The 14683-nt window shown below is 34.0% G+C and overlaps 1 protein-coding gene across 2 annotated transcripts in view; it reads left to right on the top strand.

Annotated features, from left to right (window-relative positions):
• LRRTM4 (leucine rich repeat transmembrane neuronal 4) overlaps positions 1 to 14683 on the top strand; it is an 844832-nt gene that overhangs the window by 354730 nt on the left and 475419 nt on the right. For both annotated transcript variants that reach the window (XM_056116615.1, XM_056116614.1), the window contains one exon: positions 1254 to 1316. In XM_056116615.1, coding sequence (XP_055972590.1) covers positions 1254 to 1316 — 63 coding nt within the window. The remainder of the gene's footprint in view (positions 1 to 1253; positions 1317 to 14683) is intronic.

Raw genomic sequence — 14683 nt, 5'->3', positions numbered from 1 at the left:
GATTTTTAAATCATTATCTAGCACTCAGAAAAGAAAAAAATCTTTAACAATATCAATATTAATGTGTCTGAAGTTTATTTATTTATTTATTTATTTATATGTGTTCATTCATGATTCAAAAAAAATTGCTGCATTCTCCCATTCTTCTTAGTACAGTTTATTTTACTATCTTAAAAGTGGTAGTAAAAATTCTCATAAGATTGTTTTTATTTCTGGGTCTTCATCCAGTGGTGCTCAGGGTTTGCTCTTAGTTCTATGCTGAAGAGTCTCTCCTGAATGGCTCAAACATCCTATGGGGTGCCGGAATTGAACCCCAGTTGGATGCATGGGAGGCAAGCACCTTACTCATTGACAGCCCCGAGATTTACTGTTGTTTTGATTTTTATCTTAGGCAGATCGATTTCCAATATTGTGAATGCTAAGAGGCTCTTGCATAAAATTTTTCAGCATCACAGCCTTCACCACAATGTCCAATTCTCTCTCTCAATGACCCCCACCTTCATCCCCAATCTCCAATCTCACAGTAAACTTCCTCCTGAAGACCAGCTCTCATTTTCTGTTGTATCGGGGCATGTTTTTATTCCCTTGCTTTGAATATCAAATATATAAGAGCTAATTCTGTATTTGTTCTTCTCTTTATAACTAAATTAACTCAGCATGCTAACTCTTTAGATCCTTTAAAATTTGAATATCCAAATTACTATTGTGCAGAAAAGCTAAAGGATCTAAACCCTGCTCCTTCCCTGGCCTCATGTTATTCCATTCTCCTTTTCCCTTTTTAGGTGGAGCCTTATTTTCTCCCTTGACCCTTTCTCAAGTCACATTCCTTTCTGAGAGTCTTTAACGAGGTTCTCAATTTGATATGAAATTATCTGCCCCCCTCAACTCCCCACTCTGTCAAGACTAGTAACTTCTCATTGTTTATTTCTGGAATTAAAAATAATTATGTTTGTTGGAGATAGTCATGACTACCTAATCTAAAATCACACCTTTGTTACCTCATATACCCTGCATCCTATTATCCAATATTACTACCTTCCCTCGTCTCTTTCAATATCTGCTATTTCTCATTCTTTAGTATTTTATTTTTTTCTTTTTCTCTATGAGCTATAATGTTCATGAAAACAGAAGAGCTAATCTAATAATCCCACCATGATATCTATCAAATGAAAATAAGCAGTGCACACACAGTTGCTGTGTGAATGAATGATTGAGTGTTTTATGTGCTACATATAAACCTTGTCTTATTCCAGGAATGGAAACATGTTTATGGCCTTCCAGTGGATAAGCAATCACCTTTTAGATTTCCAAGCATGGTGAGTTGTAAATCTTGCAAATTAGTTCTATACTTTTGTAATACCAAAAGATTTATACTTTCACTTCACAATAATTTTATATAAGATCTATGCTAGAAAATATCATACCAGTTCCAGAGTTACTAGTGTTGTATTCAGAAATTTTCCTGACGTGTGGTGATAATAGATTGTAATACAATAGATTGTAATACTATTGCAATTGAGATAATAGGTTGTAATACTATAGCAATTGAGAGTTAATATATTAGTATATTTATAAATATTTATTCCATACTTAGTATTTTGCTTGGAGGAGACCATAGAGTAGAGTAGCATCAATATCTGTGGATTTTATAATTTTCAAGAAAAAGAACAGTCAAATGACTGTTTTTTCACAATGTGCCACAAAAATTATGATGACAAGGGGATGGTACGATATTTGGGGGACACAAGGTGGAAACACTTGACTTATTACTATGTCTAAGAAATTTTCCCAAATGTGAGACTAACATAATGAATAAGAATTAGTAAGGGGAATACATGTAAACAACTGGCCTTATCTACCAACTAGAATTACTGCTAGTAATCAATGTTCAGAATGCTTCATTTTATTTCAAGGAATAATTGATTTGGTGTTCTTTCTATGGTAGTCTACCTGATTACCACCAATACTAGCACGACCATAAACATCATTATCATCATCATAATTTATTAAATAGCTACTTATAAACATTGTTAGTATAACTACATGTTTTTTCAAAGAAATCTTTATATCAACTCTTGAACTGCTAATATAATGTTTTTTTAAAATAACCTTATATTAACCCTGATACTAAGATGAATAATCACAGTTATTCATCCTTTTCTAGAATTAGAACAGTAAGATTTTGTTCTGTGATGGTCTTAATGATGCAGGAGACAACCTCCTTTACTTGTAACATTGACTATATATCAATATATACAATGAATAATGCATTCTTCATTATTTAATACCAAGGTCTCAAAGTCTAGCACTGACCTTGTGAATTCCAGGCTACTTTAAATAATAGAACCAGGGGCTTATCACATAGCTTTACTTCTATTTTGCCTCAGTGATTTGTTCTATAGATCTAGAGTGATGAACAGTTTTCAAGCAGCCATTGTTAAAATAAATATTAATTGTGCCGTGAGTTTCAAGTTCCTTCAAAATATTTGAATGAAGAAGATTGAATATGTAATGTAATTTTATGTTATATTATTTTGAACAGAACTTCCTTGGACAGGGTTGAAGTTATCATCACTGACTATTTGAAATATGTGCATGTCCTGTGAAGAATTACTCATTGTCTATGAACCAAACATCTGTACTTCACTCTTTTACATATTCCTACAGATTAAAATACTTTATTATTTATTTATTAAAAAGTTAGTTGTGATTGCTAGGCTATTACTCTGGAATGGGTTAAATCCAAGTTTTACAAGCCCCTCTATAACCTTATCTTGAGTGAAGCCAAGTGGGTGTTAAGCATTCACTACCTACGGGATCTCAGTTTCAAGCTATATGTGATGGTTTTTCAACAGTGACTGTGTGACCCAGTTCTTTCAATCCTTTTATTTTATTCCTTATCATTGTTTATTAAAAATAAAACAGCAACTGTTTGAAACTGACTTAAGGTCTTCAGGTTATACTTAAGACTGACACAACTTCAGTTTTATTCATTTGAGATACTTTCGTTAGCTCTAAAGTACTTAAGTAGTTTCCCTTCGCTGTCTATTTAGAGGGTCCTATCTTCCCTAGAAAAAATAAATATCCAGATTCCAATATAAAACACTAATCTCATTTGAATGACCAGGTCCATACACATCATAGAAGATTATTGACATTTATAGATATTTAAAGTGTGCCGTACAGTTATTAGTTTGACTTTTGCAAATGGTGGTAATTGATAGTAATGTACTTTATGAGAGTTTGTCAGACTTGGAAGTAACAGGACTAAAATCTCCCAAATGACATGACTAGGTTTTCCTATTTTCAGCTAATCTGATTCAGTTTCTCATTTCACTTTCCGTGTAAAGAAAGTATAATAATCAGCAGAAGTGGTGACTTTAAAACATAGCTTGGCAAATGAAGCAACTGGGAGTCCCAGAGAGCTTTGATGAGTTTGTTCTAGTCACTGTCTCCAGTGTCTGGGACCACTTCTATTTCTAGCACCCTTTTACCGTTACTGACAACATTCCCAGTTGAATTGAATAATTTACCCTCTCACCTGACAGCAGCTGTCATTACAAAAATTGCCAAGCCAATTCTGAGAGCACCTGCACAATGGGGGGGACTTAAACTTTTAACAACCTTCAAAAAGCCTAGATTCCTCACCCTCTCTTGTCAGCTTGTACACGAGCTCATCTTTTAGTAGCAAAAAAGTTGGCATATTAGAAGATTATATATGACAGATCTGAAATGGTATCTCTGACATCCTTCCTGAGTAGTATTTCTAAAAAGAAGCAAAATAAAAATCATATTTAGAAATTAAGTACTTTACAATAAAGAAGGTTTGGTTGAGGGCTAACTATAGTTATTTCATTGATCTACAATAAAATACCAGTAAACTGTAATTATGAATATTACAAGAATAATCAGGAAAGTTGTGTTCATTAACATATGCTAGGTTTTTGTTTTATGCCTATTTCATTTATTTCAGAAGGGATATTAACATTGCCAAGATAGTAACATTTTGAGTATAGCCGTACTACTTGAAAAATTACCTCCTCTTTGTCTACATTCTGTTTCTAGAGGTGAATTATACTATGCTATGTATAGTAATAGAGTATAATGAGCAACCTAATTTTTTGTATTTTATGAAAAGTGTTATCAACCAACCATGATTTTTTTCTTCTTTTGTTCTAGAATTTATTTTTAAGTTTTATTTCCTGATGAAAATTACTCATTTTTCAGAAAATATTCAATTAATCACATGTATATCAGGAATTAAAATCACATAAGCAAAGTTAGAACATGGAATTTAACAAATTATATCCAGAATAAAGAAAATGTAATAGTTTGATTTTATTGTTGTAGACAAGGTTGTTACAGGACACCTGTTTTGATTTCTAAAATTATAAAACAAACTTTCTTGTCCTTTACTACCTGTGCAGTTAGGCCTAAAATTATAGTTTATTAATCAGTACCTTGGAGTGTTACTTGAATATTTTTAAAATTTCTTTTTATTTTCTTTAATACTTTTTGTTCTTTCTTTGAAATTCCCACTTTTTTCTTTTTAAACCAGTTCATTCTACCTCAAATCATTTATTTCTAAAGGCCAAGGAGGTATTTTATATTCACTTGATGATTCAATATTCACTTATTTACACTTGCTTTGAGGACTTGGAAGGAATTTTGCCCCGTGTTTGCTCTTACATGCACATAGAATATTCTGATCAGGAATGGGAATGGGAAGATAGTTGTGGCAAGTGGAGGTGAACATTATAAACTTACATTTTATAATTTGTAATTCATTTAAAAAGGATTCTATGTAGCTCTCCTCTCCCAGTTTAATGAGGTAAAAGGAAATAGTCTTCATATTAAATTAAAGTTCATAATTAAACTCACCAAATAGAACATATGCAGTGAAGTTAATTTTCTCCATTTAAGTGAACAGATACCTTGGTAGGTGACATCACTGTGTCTAGGAGACAGATTACATGAAGTCAAATCCTGACTGCATTATTAGTTAGCCATTTCATCTGTCAATTGCTCAGACTTTGCACTTTTTTCTTTTTTTCTTTCTTTTTTTTAATGAGCTGAACAATAGTATAAGCCATAGAGGTTGGTTGTTGGGTCTAAATAAGCAATGTATGCAGAACTTTTACTACTTTGTTTAAAAGATACCGAATTAGAATCTGCTTATGTGTTTTTGTTTTGTTTTGGGGTCCACATCCAGTAATGCTCAGGAGACCTTTAGGGATTTTGGGAATCAAATCCAGGTTAATTACATGCATGGCCAACATTCTATCTGCTGTACTCTCATTCCACATCCTGCTATATTTGTTGTCAAATCTTAACCCTGGCATCTAGCTCTGTGTCCTCATACGACAATTTAGTCAACATGTTTATAGGGGGATACCTAACGATACCGAATGAGTTAGTATAAAAAGTGTACTAGATTCCAAACACTCGGCCTAACTTCAGAGGAGAAGAGGATAGCCACTATGAGATAGTCTCCAAAGATAAAAATATGACAGAAAAAAATCACAGGGATGGCAATACAAATATTGGCAGGACATGAACATGTAGCATGTTCAGAATGTGGAAGATGCTGATTATAAATAAGGGAAAATTCATATGAGGCATTATGATCATTAAAAAGATTGTAGACTGGGTGAGTGTTCAGATTGTTCCATGAACTTATAGTTTTTTTTCCTTCTGTGAAAAGAACTAGATGAGTTCTAGTAGAGCAGTCTCTAGAGAGATAAGTGAATTTGTTCTAAATTAAAGAGTAAAGATCTTTCAGAAGTTTGGAAAATGTTAATGATGGGAAAATGAAGCCATTGAATGAATAGATATATAATTAAAAAACAAATTTTTAATGGGGTCTACACGCAGCTGTGTTCAGCTTACTCCTGGCTCTGTGATCCTGACTGTGCTAACGGATCACTCTGGCAGTGCTCTGGTGGTCATAAACCAGAGCTGTACATAAATCTGGGATGAATGTGTGCAAGTTAAACATACAATTCACTGTACTTTTTCTCTGGCCCAGCAATACGATCTTTTAAAAGATCTCATTTATATGTTTGGTGGCAAAGTTTTTGGTCTTTCATTTGTTTTTTTGCTCTAGAAACTTTCATGCCTTGGATCCATATAGTGAATGTTCCATTACATTTGGTTGGATCGCTAGTCTAAATTTAAGAGTCATTCTCATATAAATAAAAGATTAGAATTGAAAACAAGCCTGATGATATTGCATCTGAAACTAAAAGAAGTAAAAATATTTTTTATTTCTTGGCCAGTAGCATTGCCTAGCTGAGCTATGATGGTTCCTACCAGACATTTAGCTGCTCCTTTTGACAGCAGCCTAAACTAAGGGGAGTTGAACTCTCAGGCCCTTCGATGTCATGATGCAGTGGCTATTCTGGCAAGAGGGTGATCTAGGCAACTCAATGTCACTAACAGGTTCAGAGAATCAGACCATTTTTGTTGTGGAACCTCCAAAGTGGAACTTCCCTGCCTCTTAAGCAGGGAGCAGAAGGCTGCGAAAATAAAAACTAGATTCAAACAACTCTCAGTACACAGGTCATACACACACACACACACACACACACACACACACACATGCATACGCACACACAGGACATTATTTTCTCTAGTGGTATGTGCATGCAAATTAGACTGGAATATTCTCTGTTACTTTGGAAGGCATGAATATTTCAATAAATGAAATAAACTAAAGTCACTATATCATATCGATATACTAGGTAGATGGGTAGGATCTTGAAATATACCTCAGCCGGCTATATTACCTCTCATATAATTTATACTTTCAATATGTTATTTATTGTTTTTTATTTATTTATTTATTTATTTTTTGGTTTTTGGTTCACACCCAGCGATGCTCAGGGGTTATTCCTGGCTCTGCACTCAGGAATTACTCCTGGCTGTGCTTGGGGGACCAATATGTTATTTATTGTATAAAGACATATAGTATTGTACTACATATAATAGCTTAGCCTTAATTATATTAAAGTTACATTGATGTATTTGAATAGTAATTTGAATTCTATTTTTTAAATCTGACAATCTCTAAGATACCATTTGAAATTACAGCAATTTATGTTGTTTATCACTTCAAATAATACAGCTAGATGGAAAAAATAATGAAAATTTTAAAATTCCATTTTTGTTATAAGTGTAGATAATAAAGATTAAACAGTATATGAGATTAACCTTTTTATTTTCTTGTACAACCTCAATATTCTTAACAAGAATTTCCTTGGAACACATATATTTTATAGTCTTAATTTATTTTGATTACTTAATGTGAAATCAAAACAGAGATTTCTACAAAGATTAGGAGCAAAGCAAGGATGACCTCTTTCTCCTCCGTTAGTCCACATTTTACTAGACATACAAACTTAAGATGATTTATATTAAAATAAGCTTATTTATGTCAACAACAAAAATTTTTCTAATTGTTATTTTATATTTAGAGATTAAGTTATAAAATCAATTGAATTCTTCCAAGAAATGAAGGGAAAAATATCCAGTATTACAGAAAATTGGAATAAGTAAAGGATAAGAATAATTTTTCTTTTGGTAGAGAAGGGAATTTGGCTTAATAATGTCTAAGATTATTTTTAACCTCTCAGTTTAGGTAGAGAGAATTTAGAATTCTAAGTAGTATTTCTAAAATAATGGCTATTCTGTGATTAGCATGCTGTAGGTCTCAAATATTTTAATCTATAAAATTGGAATGTAAATTCCAATTATGAGTGAAAAATCAAACTCATTGTAAACTCATCATCAATAATCAATCAGTCAAGCAGTGCTCAGACTCTTTTCCTGACTGTGTTGTCAGGGATCATTCCTGGAGGACTCTGGGTACCATATGGGCTGTCATGTTTCAAAACTCAGTTAGCCGTATGCAAAGCAAATGCCCAACCAGCTATTCTATCACTCTAGCCCCAAATAATATTATTTATTGACAAGGAAAACATGCTATGTACTATGTGGATTTATTGCTGTGATTAAGCAAAACATATTACTTATACACATTTATCACTGTGGTTTAATAATATACATATATACATACACATATATGTATCATATGCATATATATATATTTCTTGTAAAAGAAATTTTTGTTTTTTATCATAGTAGAAAACTGACTATATATAACTTACTGTTTACTTTGGTGCAGCCATTGAATGTGGTCCTAGAAGTACCCTTTAAGAGTTTAAATAAAATTAGAAGAGTTTTTCAAAACGCAGGTGCAATTATTGATAGATTTTATTTATTAGATAACAAAAAGATGTTCAGGACTGGATGTATAACTTTAGTCGGAGAAAATGCCCTGTGTTCCTGAGTACCTGGTTTCCATACCTAGACAACAAAAGAAACACTCTCTTTCCTCAGAACTAATAACACCTGCCTCCCTCTAACCCCCAAAAGGCATAATATCATAATAAGTAAAGATTTCCTACTGTTTTTCAAAAAAAAAGTGTATGCGCATATGATTCTCAGATGCACTGGAGCAGATCAGCAAGTTGTCCTGCATCAATTTCTAGAACATGAATTAAGCAGATTGTATCAGCAAATTTATTTGCTTAAATCCCAGTGATATGGAACATACATTTACCTGATACTGCAACTTCTAATAAAACTTCTGTATAAAATAAGCAGAAAATATATAGGACATATTTGCTGATTTGACTTTCCTAAAAGTACTTTATCAATATAATATTGGGGGGGGGGGTGCGTGTAGGCCATATCCAGCAATGCTCAAGCACTACTTCTTGCTTTGTTTTGGAGGTTTTCCTCCTCAAGTGTTGGGTTCAGTCCACACATGCAAGGCAACCTTCTTAATCCTTGCATGAATTTTACAAAATGAATGACTCACTCACCTCACAAAACTTTTGTCTTTTAGGTGAATAGGATGTCCCGTGGGAGAAAAAATGTTGGTAAAACAATTGTCATCCTCTTATACAGAATTACAGCATCAGATAAGATCTTAAGTGATGTATACAAAAAAATACTAAAATGAAAATATCTAATTCTGAGAATCAAGGACATTCATTCTTTTATTTCTTGATTATAAAGAGTCAATTTCTTGATTCTAAAGAAATCTGAATCAAGTATCTTCTAAAAAGTTCCAACATGATGTGAAACTCTAACATGTATCATAGATTCACTGCTTAAATAAATTGAATATCTTACTGCTGTGAGCAATGTGATCAGTTTTGTATGTAATGAATCTAGCAATCCATTTGTATTTTTGAAAAGCATTATAAAATTTACAATAATAAGTGTTAATTCTTGCTGATATTATTAGGAGACAGAAGTGGAGGTGAGGGATTTAGCAGCTTTTTAAATTCATATCTATTAATGCTGCCAATCTGTCTTACTATTATTCCATTTTCTGCCTTAATCATACCACCCATAACCCTTAAAAATACCACCTATAACTCTCAGACTTAGCATTCTTTGAGATTTTGTTGTGGGAGTTAGAAATTATGCTGTAAGTCAAATTTCTCTACACTAATAGCAGCTGCACATGAGTACTTAGTTGCCCAATACAAATCTCTTTGTAAAAATGCTTGAGGGATCATGTAATTGAAACACAGATACTACATAAACACCATTTGGATAGGAAGTTATTTTATGCCAACTAATTTTTATACTAGAGAATTATGTCTTTCTTATTTGAGATCTATGACATTTTAATTGGATTGAACTTTGTCATTGTTTCAATAACCTCATTACTTTGTTTCTTTAGAAAGACACAGCTTTCTAAGTGAATACTGGCAGGTTTTCTGATTTATGTTTCATTTGGCAAACACTTACTAAGTGCTTTATATGTATGTAGTGATGCACCAAACAGAAAATTCACACAAATCCTGTACTTAAGAACAAAATCCAGCAAGATAATTGAGAGATAAACTTCCTGGAGGAGGAAATATCTTCCAACATTTGAACTAATAGGACTGTTGCAGAATAAAAAGATCTGTTATAGATAGTGCAAGCATAGAATTCTATATGCTGAAAAAGGAAGGCACAGAATATGAATTAAAATTCCCACTAACTAGTTTGACCAAAGTTTAGGGGATGCAGATGAATGTGATAGGAAAGAGAAATATTAACTCCATCTTGCCACTTTGTGGTATTTTGGTATTAAATATATGTCCTTTTCTTTTCTTTTTTTAAATTTTTTTTCTTTTTTTTATTAGTGAAACGCCATGAGGTACAGTTATAGGCTTATGGAGTTGGGTCTTATTTAAAAAGTAATTTAAAAGAGTGGAAAATGTGGACCTGGAGTGATAGCATAGCAGGTAGGGCGTTTGCCTTGCACATGGCCAATCCGGGTTTGATTCTAGCATCTAATATGGTCCCCTGAGCACCACCAGGAGTAATTCATGAGAGCAGAGCCAGGAGTAACCTCTGCGCATTGCCGAGTGTGACCCAAAAAGCCAAAAAAAAAAAAAAGAGTGGAAAATCTATTTTAAATGCAGTAAATAAAACTATTAAAAAGTATATAAAATTAAAAGTGACTGGAATTATATACGTATGATATGTAGTAAACATGATCTCCAATGTACACTATACTGGTGGAAATGATAGGAACAACACAAACTTGTATAATTATGTTTATAAAGGATACAAAGATGAAGAAAGCCACAGAAAATTAAAATTTATCTCTCATAAAATGAATCACTGTCACTATCCTCCTGTTGTTCACTGATTTGCTCAAGCAGGCCCAGTAACATCTCCATTGTGACAATTGTTACTGTGTTTGGCATATGGAATATGTCACGGGTAGCTTGCCAGGTTTTGCCCTGTAGGCGAGATACTCTTGGTAGCTGGCCGGTCTGTCCGAGAGGGGCAGAGTAATTGAACCTGGGTTGGCCATGATGGCCACTTGCAAGGCAAATGCCCTACCCGCTGTGCTATCATTCCAGCCCATAAAATGAATAAATAAATAAAAAATAATCATTTCACAGCGTAAATCTCTTGATGACTTTATGCTTAACTATGCATTAAAGGCTTTTAATAGCATGATCTTGCACAATCATGTAAAATCTGTATATTGAGCTCTCATTCTGGCCAACTAAGGCTTGGAACAGTTTAATAACTTGCCTGATGATACACAACTTGTAACTATATAAATAGGTGTTTCACTAAATATGTTTGACTTAGATTTCATGATCCTAATGATTGCATTACATTCCAAGCATCTGCTCTACCTAAGCTTCAAGATGAAATACTAAAGTTCTTATGAGGTTTTTGGTCAGGGTTCGAGCTTAGATGCTCCCCCAATGCCAGCAATAAGGGGGACAGCCTTTGCTCTTGAGCATCATGAACTTACATTGAGAAGTTTTCCACAGAAAGAGCAAATAATATTTGAATTACTAAATATTAATCAAATAATGCTCCAGCTGGAGCGATAGCACAGCGGTAGGGCATTTGCTTGCACGCAGCCAACATGGCCGACCCGAGTTCGATTCCTCCGCCCCTCCCGGAGAGCGCGGCAAGCTACAGAGAGTATCTTGCCCGCATGGCAGAGCCTGGCAAGCTACCTGTGATGTATTCGATATGCCAAACACAGAAGTCTCCAATGGAGAGGTTACTGGGTCCGCTCAAGCAAATCGAGCAATCAAATAATAAATGTTAAATATCTAATACCTGTAATATGTAAATGCATATTGTATCTTTCTGGTTTTAAACTCTATTCTCAAGGAAACAGGTAATAGAATATTTCTGCAGTAAATGCAGTTACTTGCGTTTTTCTTGATGGGGGTCAAACATGGCAACACTCTTGTCTTATTTCTGGTTCTGTGCTCAGTTTTCACTCCTGGTGCTACTCTTTGGGATCATATGTGTTGTCAGGGACAAAATTGGGGTCGGTTTAGTACAAGACAAACAGCTATTTCCCTGAACTATCACTCCTGCCAATGACTTCGCTTTCATATAAGAAGATACAAACTTATTTATGTGGAAGTATCTCCCAATTCTGCTTGCTTTATTTTTGCTCAAGATGTGATGAAAGCAAAAAGGGAATGATGTTGCAGAAAAAACCCACGGATGCGCCTTAACATGGACTTCGGGTATAGTATTGATTAATTCGCACCCTTTTCAGATGTTGCTGTTATTACCTAGATAACACAATGAACTTTAAATGGAGTAGAAACTATAGTTCTACTTTTCATCACTTTTAACATATAAATAGATGTTTTTAAAACATTCTTCCCAGGACCAGCCATCACCATGCTGAGACCACTCTCCGCACCCATGAAGGTACTAGCAGAGGGACAAAGCCATGTGGGTTGCGGGGCCGAGATCTCCAAGCCTACTCAGACTGGGGCCGAGCATCCTCCACCCAGATCCTCCAAATTCTAGGAGGCGGGGGTCACATCCACCAACTGGCCCCCTGGCGCTGTGTAATCCCATCAACTGCGAAGACTCAGAGACTATAAAAACCAGCTCCCGGAACTGCACGGCTGCATTTGCGGCCGCGCGACATCTTATTAAGACATTTTATTATCTCATTCCTACTTTGGACAAACTGGCAGGCTACCAAATGTAGCCTGCCCACACGGCAGAGTCTGGCAAACTCCCCGTGGCATACCCAATACGCCAAATACCAGTAACAATGATGGGTCTCATTCTCCTAAAAAGCCTTTAATATAATCTCAGGGCTTGGATAAAGGAGACGTTACTGGGGCCTGCTCGAGGTAATCGACAAATCTTCACAGAATTTGAGAAGTTGTTCATCTGTCCTCCAGTGATGCCTTTCTAGGGACTTTGAGATAAGTAGTAAAGAAGTCTCAGAGTTGCTTCTTCTTGCACCAGGAACAGTAAGGGGGCTATGATGAAATTTTTGTAAACATGTTTCTCCTTTAATTATTTGTAAAGAGGATCATGGGTCTAGAGAGACAGTTGAGTATTGAGTAAGTAGGGCATTTGCTTTGCATGTACCTAACCCAGGATTCATGCTTGTACAGTACACGATTCCCTGAGCCTCACCAGGAATCCAGAGCCTGAATGTAGAGCCAGGAGAAAGTCCTGAACACCTCTCTGAACAAGAATACAAGGGAAATTGTTATATTTTTGAATTGTGGCTATTAAATGAAGTAATACATGTAAAGCAGTATATAAGAATATACATATGAGAGTTGAGAATGTAAACAAGTTGGATTTGAAAAGATAAATTTCTAATACACTCACTTTGAAGACTTCTGAATCATCAGCTTAAGCTCCAAGAAAAAAAGGACTGGCATTTTCATAAAGTGGAAAGAAGTACAATATATTAGTAATGCTAGTAAATATTCAAGGAAAATATTGAAAGTTCTAGGCCATAATATAATTTTATAATTTTAGTACTTCATTAGTTGGGCTATTTATGTCTGCTGTATTTTAACATATTTTCATAATAGCTTTCATTAAGCTAAGATAAATTTAATAGATAAAAAATTAAAAACATATCTGCAACACTGAAAATGGAAATAACACTAATTTTTAAATCTTTAATATATACATGCTTATATGTGATACTCATACTACTCAGAATAATTCAAAAAAGGTTTTGCTGTGCTTTCCCAGTTTTCTATCATTATTGATTCACCTTTTCACTCCAATATTTTTGAGCCTTTTAAAAAACATTGTTTGTTCAGTTAACTTTATCAATAGCACTGTTTAGCACTGTCCTCCCATTGTGCATCGATTTGCTCGAGTGGGCCCAGTAATGTCTTCATTGTGAGACTTGTTGTTACTACGTTTGGCATATCGAATACGTCTCAGGTAGCTTGCAGGCTCTGCTATGCAGGTGTGATACACATGGTAGCTTGCTGGGCTCTCAGAGAGGGGTGGAAGAATTGAACCTGGGATGGCCCTGTGCAAAGCGAATGCCCAACCACTGTGATGTCGCTCCAGCCCAACTTTATGAATAATTTTATAATTATAAATATATAATTGATATTTTTGTCTTATTTTAATGAGAAGACATTTATTATGCAGAGTTCTGTCAGTTCTTTCAAATAATCAACTTCTATAGTATTATTTTCAAATGCTTGTTTTTATTTAGTTAGATGACTATACTTAGGTAAAATCAACAATATGAGTTTAAATTTATTAGATGTGTTTACAAGACCCTGTTCTGGATTACGTATTTTTTCACTTTAACCTTTTAACGTACTAAAGTTTTATTATTAAATGTACTAACATTTTATTATTGTATTTCTTTATATTGACCGGTATCAGAGATTTGTTGGTAAAGGTTTTGTATCTTTTTCATTACATTGTGTTATTTCAAAAGGTTTGGGGAATAAGTTTACCCTAGAATCTTTGAACACATATTGTGGCTTATTCAAAACAAAATTCCAAGCCTATTTCTACTTAGTCATAGGTAATACTATATTGTCTCTCTCCCTATGTAATAAAAAAAACAACTATTTTTTCATCTTCCATTAATCTTCTATCTGCATTTAAATATCACATTAGTTGGTGAGAAGCCACACATTTTACCTCCAGATTATGTTTTTAAACAAAAAGGTCTTTTATTTTCTATGAGTCTATTGATTTTCTTCATGCCATTCCACCCATTTTTTAGATATTTTCTCTGAATATTTTGTTTTTCATATTTTATTTCTACCATCCAGTTTATTTATTTATTTCTTTATTTATTTTTATTAGTGGAACACCATGA

This window comes from Sorex fumeus, unplaced genomic scaffold, assembly GCF_029834395.1.
Source record: "Sorex fumeus unplaced genomic scaffold, SorFum_2.1 ptg000003l, whole genome shotgun sequence".
NCBI lineage: Eukaryota > Metazoa > Chordata > Mammalia > Eulipotyphla > Soricidae > Sorex > Sorex fumeus.
Note: the sequence above shows the minus strand (reverse complement) of the source record. Positions and strands in the feature narration are given on the sequence as shown.